Source organism: Mobula birostris, chromosome 23 (genome assembly GCF_030028105.1).
Source record: "Mobula birostris isolate sMobBir1 chromosome 23, sMobBir1.hap1, whole genome shotgun sequence".
Taxonomy (NCBI): Eukaryota; Metazoa; Chordata; class Chondrichthyes; order Myliobatiformes; family Myliobatidae; genus Mobula; species Mobula birostris.
Genome location: NC_092392.1, coordinates 14757641 through 14774970, shown reverse-complemented (window position 1 = coordinate 14774970; position 17330 = coordinate 14757641). Strand labels below are relative to the sequence as shown.

Below are 17330 nucleotides of genomic sequence, written 5' to 3'. Positions count from 1 at the left end.
ACTTTGGTTATAGGGAAAGTTCTAGAGGCAATAATTTGGGACAGAATTAGCAGTCACTTGGAAAAGGGCAACGAGGTTACAGTGAACTCAGCCTTATTGGAGTATTGGGTGCCACATTTTCGGAAGGATGTGAATTCCTTGTACGGTGCAGGAGAGATCTGTGAGATGATGGATTTTAGTTATATGCATTGTCTGAAGAAATGGGATTGGTCCCCTTGGGACAGAAAAGGTTGAGAAGATTTGGAAAGAGGTATTCGTGAAGGACAGGAGCACTTTCCACTGGTGGACAGGTCAAAACCAGAAGTGAGAAAATGAAGAAAATCGGCAGAAGAATCAAAAGGAAAATCATTTTTATGTAACAAGCAGTCAGAATGTGGAATCACAGTGTTCAAACAGAAATGGACAATGGAAATGGAGAAAAACATCAGAGTTATGGGAAGAGGGCAGTGGGGGAAGTGACCTCCTGAATTGCTCTTGCACACGGCACGTAAGCATTCAATGGTCAAATGGCCTCCTTTCAAGCCACAACCTTCCTGTGCAACACTCACAAAATGCTGGAGGAACTCAGCAGGGCCAGGCAGCCTCTATGGAAAAGAGTAAAACAGTCGACATTTTGGGCCAAGACCCTTCTTCAGGACTCCTGTGATCCTGTGCTGAGATCTGACAATCTATTAAGAGGCAGTTGTCAGATACAGTACATCTTGTGTTAGCAGCCCAACTAATGACAACCATTTTTCATGCCACGGGCCCCTGCCATTAACCGAGGGGCCCATGGACCAGAGGCTGGGATCTCCTGATCTAAGATCTATTGTAGGTTAATTACTGGGGTGGTGTCTGCAAACAGGCAGTCCTTTATCAACATCTGATTTCTGTCCCCAGGGACAGATTCCTGTTCAAGGTCAGAAACACCCCCCCCCCCACCAAAAAGTCAGTTCTTCTCCCTTTTTAATCGAATACCTCTTCAGCACGAGGCACGTGATCCATGGTTTCTGAAGTGTGATTGACAGCCTTGAGTGCAACAGGTACAACAAACACTCCAAAAGGAAATTGAGAACTCAGCAGCAAAAAAATGGAGCTGCCACTTTAAATCTAAGCACTTGATATTTTTTGCTGTTACATCTGGAAAGTGGCTTTGTTATATTGAAGTAAATTCTATTGGTTACTGGCAGGGTCTGACTCTTAATGAGAACTCATTAAAACCATCCACTGTCCCACAGGCATGTATCAGAGTAGGATTGATAGTACCGTGCTGTGAAAACCACCAGGCAATACATGAACACACAGCGTCATCTTGAATATTTGTGTTATCAATCTTCAGGTCGCAAATTTGCATTTGCGCCACCACTTCAGGGAGGGAATAGTGAATTCCTAACTGACAAGAGATTAAAGAGCACTCTAACACAACGAGATGAAAATACCTGTTTCTTCGAAATCAGGAGGGAAAAAAAGATGCCTCGAATTTCTCTTATCTTCTCAACATGACAGCTGAACGTGGTTGTCTGTTCACAGTGCGCTGTTTGAAATGATTCTTCAAGGCACAGTCCTAGCAAACGGGGTATAAGCAACTTGGGAGCTGGTGGGAGGGAACCGGTTTTGTGTTATTGTCTTTTCGAAACGTTGGGATTATAACGCCAAACCTCAAAGCCCTTAAGAAATCAGGAAATATCTCCGCCCGTGATGAAAAAGAACAAATATTTCAAAATATGTGCCCGACATTGAAGGAGAAAGCCATTGGAATTAAAGAGATATTGATGAGTCAAGGTGAGGGTCATCAAGAGAATGGATCTCAAGCTAAAACTGACTCAGGAAATAACAATTTGACAATTAGAAAGTGTCATGGCTTTGTATTGCAAATACTGATGTATTGCAAACATTAGTGGCTGTATTAGTGTGACCAGAGGAAGCCTGTATCAAGACAAGAGGCGGGCAGGAAGTATATGGTTTGGTCTAGTAAGTCTGATAAACTGAAAGGACTTTTTGACATCACACCTAAATATTAAATACAGAATTTCACAGGAGGCCTCAATACAAAGGGCTTTAACAAGAACAGAACCCTGAAGAAGTTTCTTATGACAGAACGTGTTCTGAATACCTTGCTTGCGACAAATCCATATCGACAGTCATCAGCATGCGGAGGCCCTCTTCGCTGAAGAAGAGGCTGTTCCCACTAGACATTAAACCACATTTCCGGGACGGTTTCCCACCACTGACCACCAAAAATTTCTCTGGGTCTACTGGTCCTAAGAATGAAAGTAACTCAGGATCAGTTAAAATTGATGTGCCAGCAACGTTATAAAGTGACAGCTACGTCAACTGACCATAATAAATCCAATGTGAATGATAAGCATGAATATGATATCTTCACATCCTGGAGATTTATGACCTTTTAACCATTGAATATTCCTTGTGGGAAATAAAAGTCTTGATGTAAATTAAATGAACCAGATCCTTTACTCTCCACTCCCTCCAGTGGCCATGTAACCAACCTGCTGGGTCACTGCAAAAACTCTGGCAGCCTGATATTTCAAGCCCAAGAATAATTGTGCCCAGTCGATGCTGCCATAATGGGAGATGGTTTTAATGCCCATTGGTAGGGTTGTTCTCACGTTACGGTGTCAACGTTTCCTGGGCTTAGGGCCACATTCTGACACAAAAATACTCAGCCAAGGCTCCGTGGGAAGGAAGGGGGTTCCTGACCTATGCTCCTTTAAATAATACAACCAAAAACAGAACTACCAGCGGCATTTCCTTAAGCTGCAACATTAGCTGTCAGAACTTAGACTGGCTGAAGCAAAAAGTACAATAAAATCTTCTCTGAAGACAAATGTTTTGCAGATTATTATAAATATGACAGCTCGTCCTAATATCATAGAGTCCTCAGCAAATTCAGTGAGTTGAATCTTATCCACTGCTCAAGCCCTGTCTGATCTGAAACACTGATTTCCAGGCAGGCTGGCTGTTAGTTCGAGGAGAGGCTCACATCCCACTCCTGATGCCACAGGGGACCGATTGTCACTTATATTCTACTAGCTTGTGAGTTTCCACTCAGTCACTTGAACAGACAGAAAGTCTCAAGCTGGCATGGAAATTGAGTGGAATCCATGCTCAATAGCCACAGATTTTCACCCTATTTTATGCTTGCATTTGTCATATGATGCAATTGAAGTAAATTCTTCTTCTTCCCCAGTAAATCTGCAGTCTTCACCCAGGCTGCTCCCGACCTTGTCCAACATGTCCCAGCAATCCCCAGCCCCATTTGTACCCACATCCACCGCCCCGCTACTCTCCTACTGCAAACACCCTGTATGCCCCTTACCTCTAACCATGAATACCACCTCTGCCTGTATCCATCCCTCATCCCTGCCCACACCTGCCAACACCATCCTTACCACAAACTCCACATTCTCCCACATCTAATCACGCCCAACCACAGTTGCCAACGTTCACAATCCCTACTTCATCCTGCCACTGTTCTGTTCACACCTACCAACATCACTCTTACCCGCAAACACGGTGGCGTAGTGGCTAGCACAACGCTTTACAGTACAGGTGACCCAGGTTCAATTCCCACCACTGCCTGTCTGGAGTTTGTACATTCTCCCCGTGACCACCTTGGTTTCCTCCGGGTGCTCTGGTTTCCTCCCACAGTCCAAAGACATACCGGTTGATAGGTTAATTGGTCATTGTCAATTGTCCTGTGATTTGGCTGGTATTAAATTGAGGGATCGCTGGGCGGCGTGGCTCGAAAGGCCGGAAGGGCCTAATCTACACGGTATCTCAATAAATAAATAAACTCCACATTCATCCGCATCTAATCTTGACCAAACCCAGTCACTACCCACTACCTGTACTCCACCCCCGCACTGCTCTATCCACATCCCCTAACACCCTTAACACTCCCATTCACACCCATCAACCCCTGCCCCACCGCACACACGCAAACCCCTATACGACATGCAAATCCCCCCTAATACCCACCGTGCACAGCCTTCCATCTTCAGCCTAACCTCAGGTACTTCCATCCCTTCCATTCAGTGGAAATTGTGGACGTTCCACATCACCCAGTCACTCTGCTATTTCATTGTGACCCAGTCCACACCACCCCCACAAATGTACTTTTCTTCCGGCCTACCTTTAAAATCTCCTTTCAAGAAGTCGGGGTTTTTGGAGCTGATTTTGCAGGTGGGTCCAGAATACCTGGCGTCACAGACGCAGCGGGTTCCACCAACACAACTGCCGTGGCCATTACACATCTCCTCACACTGGGGCCCAATATACACATTATCAATGGCCCAGGTCACTGGCTGAGAACCGAGTCTGTAGTAGCCCTGATACCATCGGAACCTCACTGACCTGCGGGGACAAGAAGGAATATGTTAATGGATGATACAGAGGAAAGGACCTTTTAAACAGGTGATAGGAGACACATCAAAGAGAACTTTGTACATATCTAAACCGATGGATAGGCGTTTTGGACATTGATCAAGACAGTTTTCTTCCAGGAGGTTCAGGTTAGGAATAGGTCACCTATCTCTGCAAACTTTGTGCATCCCTTGTAAGCTTCCGAATAAGACGCATTGGCAACAAACTTTTGACCATTAATGTGCGAATGGGGTGGCGGGCTGCCGGCTCTTCTAAGTTCTAAGATTACCAATTCAAATGTGTGGAAAGAAGAAAGGAAAAATTAAATAAAAACCAAAACTAAACATAATGTCCTTAAGTTGGAACTCACCCGCAAAGATGGAGCCTGCCAAAATGGATGACCTCCCTCTTCCATCCATGGGTGGTTCCAGCATAGTAGGTGCTGCTGGGATGGAGCTCGGTTGAGCAAAGCGAGCTGACGTGCCCGCTGCTGTAACAGAGTGGAAGCAGCAAGTGCCACGTAGCTCCGAAATCCCGGGAGAACTCCAGTCTGATGGGATCAGAAGCTGAGCTGTCTATGTTACATCCAACATTGATCTGAAACCACAGATGAGGCACAGTGATGTTGGAACGTGTTGCTGTTGAAGTGTAAGCATTTGTCTTTGGAAGGTTTTCATTAGCAAAGCAAGAAAGTTTTGATCCAAAGGCATATTGGGAAATTCAAAATATTTGTATGACCCCTTTGATCTAACACAGATTACTTTTCTTCTCTTGAAACTGTGCTGCTGTCAAGGTAAATATATTGGCAGACATTTTACCTTATCTATGAAACACTGATTCCCTCTAGTGCTCCAACTATTCTACTTCAAGCCTAACGTCAGTACTTGCTGTATTAGTGGATTAATACTTTAATGATTGTTGCTACTCCTTTCAAGAAATAAACTAGCCTATTTTAAATGATTAAAAGGTTAATCTTGAAGTTCCATTTAAGATATTTTGTTTCCCTGTTTTACCCAGGGAATTTTAGGGCTTTGTTTCAGAATTTATTTGCCCTGGTACCACCCTATTTAAATGAGTGGCTCAAATTTGCTTTTATTTGCAAATCCTCACAGCATTGTGGCGTATAATTTCAATACAAAGTGAGTGATGGACAAAAGGATTTTGAAATTGAAAGCCTATCCAGCAGGACACTCAGGGGCCTAATTTAATTAAATGTGTCAATTAATAGCCAAAGTGGCTGCTGTGTGGTCTAAATTCTAAACACATGAAGCTATTGTCCAAAAATTCCACATGACTAAAGAAAGGACAGACAGGTAACTATCACCACGTTACCTCAAACTGAACAATGGTGTTCTCATTAACATCCATGTCACGCGTAGTGATGGAATGTTCCCCAACCATGTTTGACACGAAGACTATGGCGGAATCTTCCTCCCTTGTTAACAGAGAAACAAAACCGGGATAATGTACCGTGACAATGAAGACAAATCCAAATCTTACAAGAGGGAGTAATCACTACAGCAAGGGGAGCACATTGAATGAAACAATGCTATGATGCTTGAGTAAATCTCTAGGAACATTTTTTATAGGGAACTGTGGTCCACAAATTCAGGTTCCCCTTCTCCCACTAGTTCTACCTAACTGCCTATGATCGGAAAGAGGCTTCATAATGAGAATCACACTTTGTTTAAGTTTTTTTTTGTCAGTAATGTAAAGCTATCTTGTAAATAAGATATCAAAATAGACATGACATAAAAACATGGGAATTTAACTTCAGAAAGTCTTTTAAAGGATATCTGCTTTGGTTAACATGTACCTGGTGATAAATGGGATATAATACAGTTTCTTACAAGGTATTTTGTAAAAGGAGCCCGACACATTATCTGAACTGTTGAAGAGGTATGGTGCTGAGACATTTCTGGGTCATGAAGCTGCTGTAAATGCAACCATTCCAGGTGTTAATGCAACACCTTTTTCCAATTCTTAAAGAAACATTATGCACAGAAATCAGATATAATTTGCTCCAAGAAAGCTGAGAAGGTCACGCTGCTGAGGTGCAGCTTGGGAATAGGGATTCCCCCATTGAACGTGGAAGCTGAGAGTTGTATCTGGGTATAGGAAGAATCATTTCAGAGGGAAATAGCTGAAAGATACCTGTTCGCATACCAGTCCAATCAATTGAGGGTTTTTTTTGGTATATTTATTCATATTTATAATATTTTAAAAGCCACTTATTGATGTTCAATGGTTTTTGAACGATATTGAATGTTTCTGAATGTCAGAGCAGATTTTCTCAATATTTTCACCGATGAGGCTTGGAAGTTCTCAGTCAGGTCCTGCACAAGGTTAAATATGGATCTTGCATGCAGACTGATGATAAGTGTAGACAGGAAGGAAATGCTGGGCCTTGATTGTGGCTGGTGTAAGGAGGGAGATTTTAAGAAGCATCTCGGAGAAGGAGAAAAGTGCGGAGAGGTGAATTGTTTAGAGCCTGGACGTGAACTGAGGTGTTAATATACTTTTTCTGTAATTGCACACAGTTATAGACCAATACCCAAAGCACTGGAGAAACTGTTATTCTTACGTGGTTCCCTTTGACACATAGGGACAATAAAGACCAATGTTTCCACCAGGATAGAAGAACCAGTTGTCCTCTTTTGGTCCAAAGTCGAATGTCTCCAACAAAACACCAGGATTTTTCACATTATTCCCGTCAATAATGAGATCATCAATGATCCAAATTTCTTCTTTTTGCCCTTTTTGTTGAACAAAAAAAACTAGAATAAACTTGGCTTCTCATCCTAACAGACAAACTGTTATTTTGTGCAATTACTTTAGGAGTTCATTATTAATTCAGTACTGAATGCATTTAACAAGTTTGTTTTTGTACTTTCCAGCTTAATTGGTTCAATATCAACCTACAGTGCCAATAAAAAGCTTTCCCCCCCACACCCCCGGAAATTTTCAGGTGTTATTGTTTAACAACATTGAATCACAGTGGATTTAATTTGGCTTTTTTTGACACTGATCAACAGAAAAAGACTCTTTCATGTCAAAGTGAAAACAAGTCGCCGCAAAGTGATCTAAATTAATTACAAATATAAAACACAAACTAATTGAATGCATAAGTATTCACCCCCTTCAAGTCTGTATTTAGTAGATACATCTTTGACAGCCATTACAGCCTTGACTCTGTGTGGATGAGTCTCTATCAGCTTTGCACATCTGGACACTGTAATTTTTCCCCATTCTTCTTTACAAAACTGCTCAAGCTCTGTCAAATTGCATGGGGATCATGAGTGAACAGCCCTTTTCAAGTCCAGCCCCAATTTCTCAATTGGACTGAGGTCTGGACTCTGACTTGGCCCCTCCAGGACATTAACTTTGCTGTTTGTAAGCCATTCCTGTGTAGCTTTGGCTTCATGCTTGGGGTCATTGTCTTGATGGAAAACAAATCTTCTCCCAAGTCACAGTTCTCTTACAGACTGCATCAGGTTTTCCTCCAGGATTTCCCTGTATTTTGCTGCATTCATTTTACCTTCTACCTTCACAAGCCTTCCAGGGCCTTCTGCAGTGAAGCATCCCACAGCATGATGCAGCGAACAGCATGCTTCACTGTAGAGACGGTGTGTTTTTGATAATGTGCGGTGTATGGCTTACGCCAAACATAGCATTTAGTCTGATGGCCAAAAAGCACAATTTCGGTTTCATCAGACTATAGAACCTCTTTCCAGCTGACTTCAGAGTCTCCCACGTGCCTTCTGGCAATCCAGTCAAGATCTCATGTGACTTTTTTATTCAACAAAGGCTTTCTCTTTGCCACTCTCCCACAAAGCTGTGACTGGTGAAGCACCTGGGCAACAGTTGTTGTATGCACCGTCTATCCCATCTCAGCTATATGAAACACTGTTACTCCAGGGTCACGGTGCAAAACACAGTACCAACAGTCACACACAGCACACGGTATATATAGCAAAGACAAGATAGCAGGACATATAAGATATCAGTAAAATATAGTCACACAAAAAAGACATATATATAGTCCAAGATCTTGAGTCCAAGAATGTTGCAGCAGTCTGCAGCTGAACACAATATGGCTTGTCTTCTGCCGAGCAAACACTGGGGAGGGGCAGCACCGACTCCAATGCCTCTCTCCTGAGCAGCTTTAAACAGGCGACGCAGCCGCTTGAGGCCTAGTCCTGGCTATGACCGAGGCCACACAGCTCCCTCCGCTGTCTGCCAATAAATCAGTGAATCAGACGCAGCATTGCACATTCACAACGTCTAACGGGATCTTGCAATCACAACAAAATCAAATAAGATGATCACTCGCTGTTAGACCGCACACCGATTCCTCCGACACCTCTCTGACGCAGGCAGCTGCACAACCCACACCAAGTCCGGCTCCTTCAGTTTCTCTGCCAAACAGTTCTTAATATCCAACAAATCATTATAAATACAGTTACAAAAGTTCTTAATATCCAACAAATCATTATAAATACAGTTACAAAAGACAGTGACACCTTCAGATGGCCCCGCAGAAACTGCTGTGACTGAGCACACCACCACCATAAGCAAAAGGGTTAAAGAATAGCAGTTGTTGCCACACTGAAGAATAATTGAAACTTTAATTAATGGAATGATTTCATCAACAGTCAAGAAGCAGGTTGTTGACACTGAATCAGAGTTCCCTGGGCTTATCATTTTCAGTGATGGCAAAAGTCTCTGAAAGTCAGACTGTAAATTCAACACATTTTCTAGCTTAATTGTGTAGATGGGTCATGCCTTTCACACACTACAGGCAATGAGGGGTTAACTACATTAGCAGTTGCACACCATTTATTAGCCCTCAGCTATCATGAAAAAATATTGTAATGGAAATGCCGTATTTGCCAATTTTATGAATGAACAAAAAGAGATGAACTGAACTTGACCTGCAAGAGTCTGCACCCTCCAGTGAAGTGTTACAAAATTCCATTCTACCTTTGTTAGCCTTGTGCTTTCATGTGCATCATTGGCTCAAGAAATGAAAATGTGATGGAGTGCTTTACAGTTAGCACGGAGGCATATTGATGAGGACAGGGGTATTGAGTGAAGTTTAGAAACATAGAAAACCTACAGCACAATACAGGCCCTTCAGCCCACAATGCTGTGTTGAACATGTCCTTACCTTTAGAAATTACCTAGGGTTACCCACAGCCCTCCATTTTTCTAAGTTCCATGTACCTATCCAGGAGTCTCTTAAAAGACCCTTATCGTTTCTGCCACCGCCGGCAGCCCATTCCACACACTCACCACTCTTTGTGTAAAAAACTTACTCCTGACATCTCCTCTGTACCTACTTCCAAGCACCTTAAAACTACGCCCTCTCGTGCTAGCTATTTCAGCCATTTCTTCTGCGCTTGCATATTCCTAACTCAGACTGGAAACAGAGGACTGAAATATATTGGAGGTTTCATTCACAACAAGCCTTCCTCATGTAAAATATCAGCCATAAAATTTGAATGTTATGTTGCATAGTTCACAGAACGTTACTGGTTCAACTTTATAATGTTTATCTGTATTCTACAAATCAAATTTGGTTTTAAAAACTTAAAACAAACAATAAATTCTAAAAGGTGCAAGTTATTTCATGGTAATGCAATATAAACACAATTCGAATTTATTACCTTCATTGTGGGGCTGCCAGAGGCGGAATCGGGTTGCGTTGGTCTGGGCAGCTAGTGGTAAGGGAACATTAATAAAGAGCACTTCTGTCGTTTGAGGAAAGTAGAATTCATCCATCAAGTGCCAGGTGATTCCGCCATTGATGGAATACTGCAGCAGAATAGAATGCGAACGGTCAGGAGCACCTGAGCCAAAGAGATAGTATGATGGTCAACTATGGTTATTGAGACAAAGGAAAACTTGTGGATAATCTTCAATTTATCACAGAAATGGCAGATATTGATAAATTAATATCTGTTCAAAAGCATTCTGCTAAAATTCCGTTTGCATAAACATAATGAGAATATAATAGGTCCACTGAGGGCTGGAAAAACTCACTAGACGTTTGATCGACAAATATAGGTTGCAGTCAGTGTTTAGAAATTTGCCATGATGTACTAGCCAACTTGACCAGCTTACCAGCGACAAAGAATTTATTTAAGGGCATTGTTCCTCACACAGTAGGATGTCCTAGAACCCCATCACTTTTCATAGTCAGTATTTCCGAAACCTTGATGTGCAGAAGTCACTGAACCCTGACACTGTGAAAAGAAATACCCTTCCTCTTCAACTAGATGCAGTAGCCTGTACAAATATCACCCCAGAGCACAATAAATATAATGGAATCATTCCAGTTCATGAATAACATCAAGATTGGGCATAAATATGAAGAGGAGCAAAAATGTAAGAAAATCATAAGCTAAGTTTAATAGTTATCAACAATTGATGGAAATGGTTTAGAATGTTTCACAGTGCAAAGAATTTTAATATTAAAACAACATAAATGTCATTACTTTTGTATTTCTACAAATCATTGAATTTCCTTTCATTTGTTTAAATATAAATGTAAAGTAATAACAGACTACCTTTGCAGTTGAAGCCTAATGCTGATACATTCAATTTAAATGTATGAGCCACACTCTGACAGTGAATATTAGTCCAAATTCCACCGACTCTACATTAACCAGTCACTGGAGTAACTGTGTTTGTCAAATAACAAAGCAACTCCTTTAAGCAGAGACAAAATATGCATTCATAAAGTAAATTTTGAAATCTACATTCAAGCTGAGTGCTCCCATTATTACAGTTTAATCGAAATGGCTGGTTGGCATTTTCATAAATACACCCTCTCTGTAACTCAGCTGTTAAATATTTAGCTCATAAGCTATTAATCCCTCTGTCATCTTAAAATGCTATCATTAGAAGTATTACAATATTTTTGACTTCAGAGAGTCTTTCAGGATGTTTTCAGAATCTGTAACTCCAGTGTAGGGTTGATTGCTGAATATTTAATCATAGCCAGTATCCTCACAGATTCTCATGTTCTCTTTTTCTGCTCTTTCTAAGTTAATCTACACTAACCTTATGTAGAACAATCTATGTGACCTTGATTAAATTGTCAGAAAACTCAAGAAGTGGGTCTTCATCAAGTGACCTCTCTCTGTCCAACCCCTCCGAGGCTGCATCTGATTGTTGCTCAGCTCTGCCTTGATAGTTGCAGGCCAGGCACATGGAATGGAAGGAATGTGAAGTGCCAATTTACATCTTGATAACTTGGTACCGACTGATCACTGGGTCCTTTGACATTAGACCGTGGAATGGATCAACTGCTGATCCTGATAGACTTTGTCAGAGTGCATGGGACTTTAGCACCTACCTGGGGATCCATCCAGAGCATTTGTTCCACATGAAACCTTGTCACTAGAGTGAGTTATGGGAAGCAACATGCACCATTGCCTGTACCCCAGTAAAATAATCAACACAATCAATTGGCAAGGCAAATTATCTTCTAGGCAGAAACCTTTGGCATTTCCTTGAGTTGCAGTAGTAACCCAGAATTGACGTGAAACAGTATCTAATTCTACCCTCAATAGCCATCCTTTCTGCTTGATTTCAAATTTCCTTCATTTGTTATATATATGTTAAATGTTTGCTATGAACATTATTTTTAATCTCTGCACGTTAAGACGCAAGTATTCTGACCAACGTCTTCTACATTCTCTGTGGAATGTCTAGGTGGGAAATCTTTTCTGTGCTGTGTGTTAAAGAAGATTTTTAAAAAGGCAGACCTTTAGCGATGAACTTGAATGAGAACTGAATGTACAAAGTGTTTGTGCATTCTAGGTCCCTGGAAACCAGCATTCTCAGCCCTTCCTGCAAAACAGAAAGAGGGAAGTGAAGAGTTAGGACCAATGAGATTGTGTGTTGTACAGAAAAACATACAGTATGACCACAAAATATGATCTAATGAAGACTGAGGGTAATTTCTTTCATAATTATTGTACAATTAATTGGACATGAGCAAATACCTTAATTAACAGCCAAATCACAAACAGAAGAAAATCTACAGATGCTGGAAATCCAAAGCAACACACCAAAAATTCCAGAGGAACTCAGTAGGCCAGGCAGCATCTATGACTTCACCTCTTTCTTTCCAGTCCTGATAAAGGATTTTGGCCTGAAACTCTTTTCCATAGATGCTGCCTGACCTTCTGAGTTCCTCCAGCAATTTGTGTGTGTTGTTTAACAGCCAAATGTCTATTTTGAAGGAAATAATCTAAAGAAATGTCTCTAACAACACATAGTACAATGTATTAGAGTGTGAACAAAACAGTATAACATCACACTTTGTATATTGTAGTTAGAGTATTAGCAATATTAACATATGTGTGGAAATATTGATGCAAGTCATGGTGCAGTGTAATATAATATTAGTACAGCACCCAGTGTAGTATGTTTCAGTTTTAACACAGCTCACAACTTCGAAGTGAAGGTATTAGCGTAACACACCATGTAGTACGTTATGCTATTAACTGTGTGTTACGTTGAACATAAGCAGCACAATTCATTGTAGTAAGATCATTAACAGAATGTACAGTGTACTTTGTTAAAATATGAGCACAACAAACACTGCTCTACGACAGTGTATTAATATAACCACCCATGCTGTACTTTACTGTATGAATAAATATTATATTAATACTGTAAAGTACTGCATGGTTTGTTGTATTCTTAATGTTTAGTTAATATTCTTAACACAATTCTTAATACATTATATTAAGAATATTAACCTCTTTCACCTCAGTCAGTTGAGGAAGTTTGGTATGGGCCCCCAAATCCAAAGAACTTTCTACAGAGGCATAACTGAGAGCATCCTGACAGGCTGCATCATCACTGCCTGATATGGGAACTGTACTTCCCTCAATCACAGGTCTCTGAAGAGAGTGGTGCGGACTGCCCAGTGCAGACATTTACAAAGACAGGTGTGTAAGGAGGGCTCGAATGATCATTGGAGACCCAAGTTACCCCAACCATAAACTGTTCCAGCTGCTACCATCCGGGAAACAGTACCGCAGCATAAAAGCCAGGACCAACAGGCTCTGGGACAGCTTCTTCCAGCAGGCCATCAGACTGATTAATTCACGCTGATACAATTGTATTTCTGTGTTATATTGACTGTCCTGTGGTACTATTTATTACAAATTATTATAAATTGCACTTTGCACATTTAGACAGAGATGTAAAGATATTTACTCTTCATGTACATGAAGGATGTAAGTAATAAAGTCAATTCAATTCAATTCAACAACACTAAGTGCAGAATGTTAGAGTATTAACACAAGGCACAAGCCATTGTTGAAGGGTATTAATAGAATATGTAATCAAAAAATAAAGTATTTTGAAATCATTCTCTAAGAAGTATTAATGAAGCCACAAAAAATTATGTTTCAAAATTTAAGGATAGAAACACCAGACAGCATCAGGGAGAGGTCTACGCTGTTAATTTATATTTTATATATATATATATATATATTCAGAAATCCTTTAAAGAGGGATGGTGTCATATTTGAAGAAAAAGATGTAGTTGCAGATCAACAAATAATGAGGGAGAGAGAAATTAAAATAGAAAATTCTGGAAGAATTCAGCAGATCAAAAGACATTTCTAAGTATTGACGATTCAGCCGAAACATTAATTCCACAGGTGCTGCTCGCCAGCATTTTCTGATTTTATTCCAGATTTCCGCCCTCTGCAGCATTTTGTCAAAAGGGAGAGAATGGCTATTGGAGGAGAGAAGTTCATGTTAATGGATATGCAGCATACTCACCTACCCTGGAAATGTGTTTTTGTGTTTAAATCAGGTGCTCCTGATATTAATAGGGGATTAAGTGGTAAGTACCACTTTCAAGCCATGTTGTGATATGAAAGGTACTTAGAAACCACACGGTATAAAAATAAGTATGTGCCAAACTCTAGCTTATAAAAGTTACAGCTGCCATAATTTTTTGGAGACTGTGCACTGCTACAAAAGTCGGGTTACTTTATGCATCCTCGCTTGTTGCCAGTGTAATCGGTGAAGGGTTCACATGTCCTGCTTGCTAAGCCAACCCATGTGTGAAATCCAACACCTTTTGTACACCTACATAACAACAACAGATTCCTAACCCCATTAAATTCCAGCGCTGTTCCAGATTTGATGATTTCCCCATTTAAGTTTCCCCTTTCTGCTCCAAGAACCTCAGGCCAAATGTCAGGGTGGGGTTTCTCATTAAAGTCATCTTTCAGAATTGATGGTAGTGGAAGAATGGGTACACAGTTACGTCCTCCAAAGCCACTGTCACACCTGCAAGCAAAAGAAGGTCCCATCAGTAAAAGGCATGGCATGGTGGAACTCTCAAGAACAGCTCAAGCTAAAACCCACAAATCAGTGCAGCTAATACACTAATTATCAACACAATATTTATGGTGTAATATGGGCTCAAACACCAAAACAATGTTCCCCTGGACTCTAATCTTTTTTTGCAAATGACATCAGCAATGTCTTATTTCATCCTACTGTGCAATAGCTGATGAAGAATTTAAATCAAATCAAATTTAAAAAAACAGCAAAGCTATAATCTGAAGTAGGCAATAAGTGTTATTTTCACATGATCTGCAGAATTTTAGAACCAAGCACACGGTTTGACTGAAAAGTATAAATAAAATTTCCATCAGACAAATAGCAGGCAATGATCATCTCCATCAGGAGAAAACTTAACCACCTTGCCTTGGAACTCATTGATGCTCCCATCAACAAATTCCTCATCAGTGACATTCAAAGTGAGCTCATTGTCATCTGCACAAGTGCACGTATGCGCAGGTGCAAGGGAAATCTCACTTGCACCAGCACCACAGGCACAAGAGCATCATATAAGCAGCATTCACGAGAAAAACAAATTAACAGAACAATTAGAACAAAAAACCCTCCATTTTAATGTAAAGTAACCACAGAATTACTAAACTGTAGCACTGGAGTTTTACTAGTTGGTTCAAGAACTGAATCATTGAAGGGAAGTAGCTGTGTTGAATGTAGTGGTGTGGGACTTCAGGCTTCTGTACTACCTGCCTGACTGTAGCTGCAAAAAGATGGCACGGCCCAGGTAGTTTTGATTCTTGATGGTGGATGTTACCTTCTGTAGATACTGCCAGTGGTGGTAGGGATGTGCCCATGATTAATTGGGCTGAGTCCACTGCATTCTGCGGCTTCTTAAGTTCCTGTGCATTTGAATTGCCATATCAGACCGTGAAGCAACCAGTCTGTATGCTTTCAACAGTGCATCTGTCGAACTTTGTAAGTGTTTGTGACAAACTGAACCTCCTTAACCTCCAAAAATGTGAAACCACTGGCGTTGTTTCTTTATCTATGCACTGGGCACAGGACAGATCAACTGTTATGTTAACAACCAGGAATTTAAAGCTTCTAACGCTCTCCACCAGTGATCCCCCAGTACAGACTGGCACATGTTCACCCTCTTTCCCCTTTCCGAAGTCAACAATCAACTCTTCCATTTTCTAATGTTGAGCGGGAGGTTGACATCACTCAACCAGGTGTCCTGTCTTGCTCTGGTAAGTGACACCTCACCGTCTGTGATTCGTCCAGCAACAGCAGTGATGCTGGCGGATTTGAAGATGACATTGTACATGTGCTTTACCACAGTCATGTGCATCTCGAGTAGAGCAGGGGACTAAGCATGCAGCCTGGAGGTGCACCTTTGTTGATGATCAATAAGGAGATGTTTTTACCAATGGTCGCACATTGAGGTCTAGCCAGAAATCATACCTGGACTTGCTCAATGACGCTGTGTCACCAGCCCTAAACACCACAGATGGAGCTCTCAGCAGATTGTGAATCTCCTAGTTCATCCAGAGATTCTGGTTGGGAAAGAATCAGAATGTTTTTGCAGGAACGCACTTGTCCTTATGAAGTTGGTGACAACTGTCACACGTTCATTTGGGTTCACTGACGAATCCTTAAACCTGGTCTGCCCTTTGAGCTAAGATGGCGCCGGAGAGCGGAAGACACTTTGCGGGCAGCTAGCAGTAACACAGTTTCATATTGGACATTTTTGGAATTCCCGTTGACCAGCAACTCAATTGGACCAGCCACATAAATAGAATTGCTACAAGAGGACGTCCGCGGCTGAATATTGAGCAGCAATACAACAAGGCAGGCACACCTTGTATGAAGTAATCCACTGATAATAAGAGGCTGTAATACACGCTTTTGGGTCTTCACATTTTGGGGATAGTTGAGGATGAACCATAAGTGCTGGCTTTCCAGCAAAATGTCATACCCCTCCACCACCAATGCACAATGCATATTCAAAGATTCAAGGTATATTTATCATCAAAGAATGTATAGATTATACAACCTGGAGATTTGTTTGCTTACAGGCAGCCACAAAGCAAGAAACCTGAAGCACCCAAATAAAAAAAGAACCAAAGCCACTGCGTTGAGAAAGAGGCCCAAGCTTTGATCTCAGTTCACCGTATTAGTGGGGTAAAAACGGCAAAAACACGCAGGGAAGGCAGCCGCTGGAGCAGTTCACAGCCTCAGCACCACTGAGAGGGGAATGAATGTTGCAGCAGAGTGAGCGAAATCAGTCCAACCCTTGCCTCCAGTCCCAACACATGGGCTTTCCAGTCTATCCGGGCTGGCGTTTAAATTGTCCAAGCACCAGGTAGTGCCTTGGTCTAGGACCCAGATCCTGGCGCTGCGACAGCCCGAAACCGTTCTTGATCCCAGCAAATCGGAGAGGTCCAACCTCGCACCCAGGTTAGGTGGTCAGGCATCAAAACTCATCCGCGTTGACTCCTCTCCAAATTGCTCACTCCAACCTCGACAGCAATACCAACTCCGTCATGAGCACATTGGGCCTCGTCTTTGCGATGCACCTGCACGGCCCATTGTTTGAATCAGCTTCGCCTCCGCGTGCTCCTTCA

At 41.5% G+C, this 17330-nt stretch overlaps 1 protein-coding gene across 3 annotated transcripts in view; it reads right to left on the bottom strand.

The window, feature by feature from the left end:
• Nucleotides 1-17330, bottom strand: part of LOC140186845 (reelin-like) — a 319577-nt gene that overhangs the window by 59861 nt on the left and 242386 nt on the right. For all 3 annotated transcript variants that reach the window (XM_072241501.1, XM_072241502.1, XM_072241503.1), the window contains 8 exons: nucleotides 14514-14691; nucleotides 12138-12222; nucleotides 10032-10214; nucleotides 6947-7118; nucleotides 5695-5797; nucleotides 4733-4959; nucleotides 4133-4353; nucleotides 2093-2240 (listed from right to left, as the gene is read on the bottom strand). In XM_072241501.1, the coding sequence (XP_072097602.1) occupies nucleotides 2093-2240; nucleotides 4133-4353; nucleotides 4733-4959; nucleotides 5695-5797; nucleotides 6947-7118; nucleotides 10032-10214; nucleotides 12138-12222; nucleotides 14514-14691 (1317 nt within the window). The remainder of the gene's footprint in view (nucleotides 1-2092; nucleotides 2241-4132; nucleotides 4354-4732; nucleotides 4960-5694; nucleotides 5798-6946; nucleotides 7119-10031; nucleotides 10215-12137; nucleotides 12223-14513; nucleotides 14692-17330) is intronic.